The 6,781-nt window shown below is 34.6% G+C and overlaps 1 protein-coding gene and 1 long non-coding RNA gene across 3 annotated transcripts; one reads left to right on the forward strand and one right to left on the reverse strand.

Annotated features, from left to right (window-relative positions):
• The first annotated feature begins 2,061 nt into the window (after positions 1-2,061).
• On the forward strand, positions 2,062-3,586 carry LOC113353076. 2 transcript variants are annotated; one of them, XR_003361066.1, is made up of 4 exons: positions 2,062-2,541; positions 2,671-2,861; positions 3,073-3,125; positions 3,213-3,586. It is a non-coding gene; the product is annotated as an uncharacterized LOC113353076 (long non-coding RNA). The 2 variants fall into 2 exon arrangements; XR_003361067.1 differs by having other exon boundaries at positions 3,073-3,120.
• A 1,912-nt stretch (positions 3,587-5,498) lies between these two features.
• On the reverse strand, positions 5,499-6,432 carry LOC113353077. The gene is made up of 2 exons (XM_026596785.1): positions 5,998-6,432; positions 5,499-5,630 (listed from the first exon to the last, which is right to left on the reverse strand). Exons 1-2 carry the CDS (start codon positions 6,378-6,380, stop codon positions 5,621-5,623), a joined length of 393 nt encoding a protein of 130 aa, XP_026452570.1. The 5' UTR covers positions 6,381-6,432; the 3' UTR covers positions 5,499-5,620.
• Positions 6,433-6,781: the final 349 nt, after the last annotated feature.

Genomic DNA, 6,781 nt, shown 5'->3' on the forward strand with positions numbered 1-6,781 from the left:
TAGATGCGTTGTTAGTCGCGAAAATGTAAGAAACTTGTACTGTGTACCTTTTTGTAACCCTTTCATTTGTTGTCTCTTTTAAAGCTAATGCTAAATCGAATACAGAAGATGAATTGCATGGGGTCAAGTAATGGGTACTCAACAAGTGAGGGTCGTCTATAAAACACTTAAAAAGAAGGATGATTCTAAACAGACCGAGAAACTAGACTACACCAAAACAATATCTCACTTTATGTCTCACAATTTTTTTTGTATGGTCTCGGTGGGCCCCGCGGAGGACAGTAAGGGGTCCCATTTTTTGGGTTTGTTGCGTCTAAGGTTTCCGTGTGGTTTCATTCACACGGTTCACTAAGAATTTTTGTAAAAAGAAATGCAGATGGAAATCTACATCAAGGTGTTACTTTCTTGATCATTAATACGAAACTCTGGTCAAAGTAAAGAGTTTTATTGAAATGCAAAATTATTCTTTAGAGTTACTGTATATAAAGGATGACAAACCTATCGTATTAAATAGGATTTCACAAGAATCTAACCAATTTATACACTTTGAGCAGGACATGAACCTAGCAGTTGGCACCTCGATAAACGTATCAGATCAGTTTGAAGGGAGATGATTGGGATATCAATGTCAGCTGTAGTTATAGTCTTTGTAAATCCTTGGCTCTTTGTGCATGTGTGCAATCTTCAAGAAGTCTTCTTAGTTTGTTGCTCAATCATTACAATTTATCCACGGTTAAGGTTTAAATATAACGCCTTGGATATGGTTCTTAAATATTTGCAGTGTTGCATTTGCTATTTTGATTTTCTCCAAATCTAGACAATTTTTTCGGAGTGCTATATTTTGTGTTAAAAAATAGTCTTATAAGATGTGCACCTTAAATAGAAAATTAGATGTATCCCAAAACCTCAAACTGAATTTGTTGGAAATTATTTATTTTTTAGATTGATTCTTTACAGAAAACAAAAAACATTAGTGTTTCCGTTGCTTTTTTAAAATAGTATTTTCAAAAATAAAATAATAATGGAGTTGTTAAATAGTATCTTGAAAATAAAATAGTAAGTCACCTCGACTGAAACAATACCTTCAGCTAAAACGCGGGTTTAGTGGTGGGTCAAACCGCACCCAACATATTACCCCTTTTCCTACATGGTGTTTGATATACTTTTAAACGGTTTTTCTAAGTGAAATTTCAAACTTCAAACTCCCTGAATATCAATCGAATGTTTTGAAATTTCTTTCATTTTTTAAAATAAAAATGATGAAATGTTGTCGGGTGAAAAAAGAAAATTTGACAAAGAAAATAATTTAAGTTTGCTGAGAAATGATCTATAACGATCTGGCTTAGGGGAGGAAACATATTTTCTTGACAGGAGGCTGAAATGCTTTTATGCTCAAAACTTTCACAATGGTTAACGCGTTTTGGCTCACTTAGTTATTCATTATGATACATTTTCCTTCACTTTTAATTTTCAAAGGTAACAATTTTAATTTCCGCCTTCTTCGTTATAACGAAAAGCACGCCAATTTATATGTACAAAAGGAATATGCAACAACATAAAAATCTGTGGTGTTTATTATTATATTTAGATAAATCTTAAACTAAATAAGGGTGTAAACCATATTTATCGATATCACCGGTAAAAAAAAATCCCCTGATTATGATTATATAAGAAATTGTTGATAAAACACCGAATAAGCTAGCAAGTCCACATTCTAACAACGAACAACATTAATGATCCAAAACCCGTGCCGTATCATACCCTAGTCTATATTATAAGGCACAGTGGTGTTTTCCTACATCGACGGCTCTCCACAGTTCGGACACATAATGGACGGTCCAGATCGAGTAGCTATATAGACAATTTAGGGACAATGATGTTTTACTACATCAACAACTCTCTATAGTTTGGATCCATAAAGAACGGTCCAGATCAAGAAACTAATGTGTAGTTTCCATAGTTTGGATACACAAAGATTTCGTCATTTAAAGGACAGTTATGGTTTAATGGAAAATGTTAACAAATATATTATTTTCTTTATGTTAATGAGGATCTAAAATTTAGGTTACGGTTTAGGCACTTAATGAAAGATGTTAACAAATACATTATTTTCGTCTTCAAGAGGAGATAATACAGCCATTACAGACACCACCGGATTATGAAAATCACCCTAATATCATCTTCCAGGTCTAATATTCAATTTCAAATCCAATTTCAATACCAAAGCCGTTACAGATTCTCATTAGACGCCATAATCATTCAAACCCTAAACCTAAATTTCTAGGATTTGCTCCTAAAAATATTTTAGACTTTCAATCACAACCGTTGAACGTTTGTTTATCAGATGTAACAGTTGAATATTTCAAATTTCGACATCATTTATCTCATTCAACCCAGTTAGTGTGCTGTGGATGACCTGATCATTCAAATCTGAAGGAAACAGCCGTTTCGCATTTTCTTAGCAATTTTGGCTATAAGATAGTCTCGGGCATAAACCCACTCTCAGTGACGAATAAACCTATCGAAAAATCTTTTATCCCGGTATGACTCTCTCTAATTTTGGGTTGATTGATTTTTCTTTTTTTTGAATCATGGGTTAATTGACATTAGATACTCCGATTTAGATAGTAATAATTCATCATCCAAATTTTTGGTCTATTTTAATAACAGGCACGATCTGCTCCATATTTTTTTGGTTTAGCAAATCTAGTGTGAACGAACCATCAATGCAAGCTATTGAGTATGAGTTTCAATGAAGGAAATTGACGAAAAAGGTTGGAGATGGAGTAACGGATACTGATAAGGTCAAATTCTGAGATAGCTTCCATCGATGGTTCGGTCACATACTTATTCTAGGGCAGGTATGTCATGGAACAGTATCTTTTTAATTTTGCAACTGCAGTAACGGATGTCTGTATATAAGTGATTCTTGATTAGGATTTTACTTGATATTTGATCTTTGATATACTCTTTTTCTGTGCTTATGTGATTTCATTTTGGGAATTAGGGTAGTTTTGTATGATAATTTTGTGATTAATTTGGGTTTGATCAAAGACTAAATTATGGGTGTAGATTCATTGGCTATTGATGCAGATAATGCACATACGAATTTGGCACCGGGTAAGGTAACTTTTGATCCCAACGGATCTTTGTAAACAATATCATTTTGTGGTTTACTAACGGATGTGTTTGAATTCCGAAAATTGTGTCAGTCCCTTATGGCGCTTCAGGAGCAGTGAGCAAAACTCCCATATCATATCAAACTAAATCCTTGAAAGTTAAAAAAAAAAAACAAATACTAACTACTCAAATCTATAACTCAGTTCCTTCTCTTACGGCAGTGCGTTGCTCCTATTTGGTAATGAGAGATGCATTGATGTGAGATTGCATCTATCAGATGTTGCTCGACAGGTGAGCACATACTCGCATCTTTTTTTGTTGGTTACTAGCATATGACCCGTGTCGTAACAGTCTGGGGTTTGAGCTGATGTTGTTGGCTCTTAGTGTTACCTTATTAACTTATCCAATGTTTCTATTATAATTCTGGTCATGTAAACCCATTGAATCTCAGCTTTATAAGACTATTATACTGTACTATCAATCTCTAAACTCGCAAGGCCTCTAATCCCCATAAACCCAAACTCTGGAGGATAACAATTGGAGTTTAGACCTTTGAGCAAACAGATGCAAAAAGCAGCAAAGAATTTGAAAAAAGAAAGAAAATTTTTTTACAGAAAGAAGTGATACATTGTTTTCTGTACTTTTAGGTCTTGAAATTGCTGGTGATAAATGCTCATACTACATCTACATCTTCTTAGTCCTTCACTCTTAACCCCGACCCTTCAGTTTTGATCTATCAACAGAAAATTAAGAAAGCCGTCATGAAGCAAAAAAAAAAAAAAATTGAAATTTCAGAATTACCGTTCTTCACTAATTTTACATAACGATAATACTTACTACTCGCTTAGCATGACTATCCACCAATCTTCTTCTTCTATTGTTCTCCTCTGCAGAAAGTATCCGATGAGAGAAAAAACTGATAACAAAGATTGAGAAAAAAAATGGAGGCATCGTGATTTTCCTTCATTTGGAGGATACTTAGAGAGTATCGTGTTCTTCTTCATTCCCTAAATAGAATACTTACTTTAGTTTTAGATATACAGATTTGATAGTCTCTGAGTTGTTTACCTATCCAATCAAATATACCAATCAAATAAAAATCTAAAATAAAATCCAGACTAAGACAATAGTTACTTGGTTTTCTTGAGAGAGCATGCTGAAGAAAGAAACGGAGAAACCTGGGAAGATTATCTTGAGATTTATGTAGTTGAACATTCAAGGGGGTTCTTGTAACGTCAGAGATTGATTATCAGGTATGAATCTAAGGGATTGAATGTTACAAATAATGGTTTTGAATCTTTTGATAACGGCTTGTGTAACCGGCGAACAACGGGAGGATTTGAATAAAGTGCCACACTTCCTATTTCATGTTTAAGAAAATGCCACCGTTTTTTTCAAAGTTTATTAAATGCCACACTCTTGACTTTTTCCGTCACGTTTTTTTGAGAAAACAGTTAACTGGCGTTAGTATCCGTTAGTGCATATATGGCATTAAATCAGCAACGTAAAATGACATTGAAGCCCCTGAATCAGTAACTGGAACGAGTTAGCCAGTGATTGAGCAGAGAGTTAACTCGCGACTCGGTGCAGTGAAGAAAACGAGTTAACCTGAATCATATTCCTATTTCTCCTTACTTTTCTGCCATTGATCCACTCAAATCGAAGATCATCAAGCTACTTAAAGAGAACTGTTGCTGCGCTTTTGAAGAAGAGAGCCATTGCTACAATGAATGCCCACTGCATAAACAAGAATGCTACAAAGAACAATGCAAATCAGAAATGCATCTGAGAATATGTAAAAATTAACTTGAAAAGACAATTAACATGTAACTGAAAATTAGTTCTAACTAATATCATTTTCATTCATAAAGCAAGATTATCCCATCAAAATAAAACTTATTTCTGGTACATATACATGTCCAGACCAGAATCAGTGTCTAAAGCAACCAAAAAAACTAACCATCAATTAGATACTTGTCCACAACATATCTAAAACAAACAATAAAGCACACATACTTCTACTTCCTAGTCTTCTTAGCCTTGGTTTGCTTTCCCTTTGTGACAGAAAGATGTTGACTGACAGATCCAATACCAGCAAAATTCTGACTGAAATTTTGATTATCTTGTGTAGATCCCTGAGTGTTAGGTCATGCTACTGGTCTTCCTTGAGTGCTAGGTCCTGCAGATGACTCACCAACAAAAAATGATGTACCTCTGGATTTGTTAACCTTGGCTTTACCCCTTGCAGTGCTACTTTCAGGTTGATCTCTCTGTGTGAAGGCGCAGTTTGCAGCATCATACTCAGTGCTTGGCTTGAATCCAGTTTGGTTTTTACCAACATCACCACCAGCACAAGTTCTCTTGTTGTGGCTAGCAATAGATCCACATTTTCCACACTTCCTTTTCTTCACCACAGTTTCAGGTTCATCATAACTTCTCTTCCTCTTCTTTGCTGGTCTTCCAGTTTTTCTCTGATAAGGAGGAGGGTTTACGTTGACGTTCATGGTTGCCTGCCAGAAGAAGAGAAAACAAACGAGAAAATGAAGTAATGAAATCCTAAAGGGTTTGATTCTTAAATAGGAAAAAGAGAAAAATAAATAACTAATATCTTGAAAAGTAAATGCACCACATTCAATAAAGTTTATAAATCTACATTATCTTCCCATACCCATTCAGTTATGTCTTCTAAGGGTGTGACAGCATTTGCATATGTGGTCCTATAATACTCCACAGAATAGTAAGGAGCACAATAACTGTTCAATCAATAAAACAAATGTGTGTCAGTGTACAAGGAACAATAAATAATACAAACCACTTACAAAAACAAAAGTAAATGAATAATACAAAAAAAGTAATTGAATAATACAAACCACTTACTCTTTCCAGTTTGGCCTCAGCAGTTTCAATGCACATACAACATGTTGACAAGGGAATCCCCTTAGCTGCCATTGCAAACAAGTGCATTGTTTGTCTATAATATTCACTGTGAATATTTTCTTGGTGATCACATTAGTTACCAAATAACCTTGTCCAACCACACTGCCTTCTGTATCAAACTTTCCAACCAAGTCAAGCATCTTATTTATCAATTTAACAGCAGCAGGGACCAAACCATTTTCATTCCACTTAGCAGATTCTTCCCTTCTCTTAAATAACAAACCCATGACTAACTGACCATACATCATGCCTAGTTGGATTATAGGTTTATCTCTCATATTAGAAGCCATGGAATTAAAAGATTCAGAGAAATTGTTATTCATATGCTCACAACAGCTAAGGGGATCAAAATAGGCCCTAGACCAAGTACTTGGATCTTCTTTACTAAGATATTCACCAACATCAGCATTTTCTTTGCATATACTGTCAAAGTGCTCCTACATTGCAAAATAATCACAATTTTATATATAACCTACAAACTAACAATCAAGAAACATAGGGAATTTTAACAAAAGAGGCACAAACCTGAAAATGCTTTACTTTCTTTGCATGCACTCCACAATGAGCTGTGCAAGGTTGGTGCCTTGTAGTATTTCTTGAAGTTCTTGTATAAGTGCCTGCATATGCAAATAAAGGGTTAGTACTTCTTCAAGTTCTTGAACTAATAGAAAAACACATACACAATGTAAACTACTGTAAAAAAACAAGGGACTAAACTTAATTA

Source organism: Papaver somniferum, chromosome 2, assembly GCF_003573695.1.
Source record: "Papaver somniferum cultivar HN1 chromosome 2, ASM357369v1, whole genome shotgun sequence".
Lineage (NCBI taxonomy): Eukaryota > Viridiplantae > Streptophyta > Magnoliopsida > Ranunculales > Papaveraceae > Papaver > Papaver somniferum.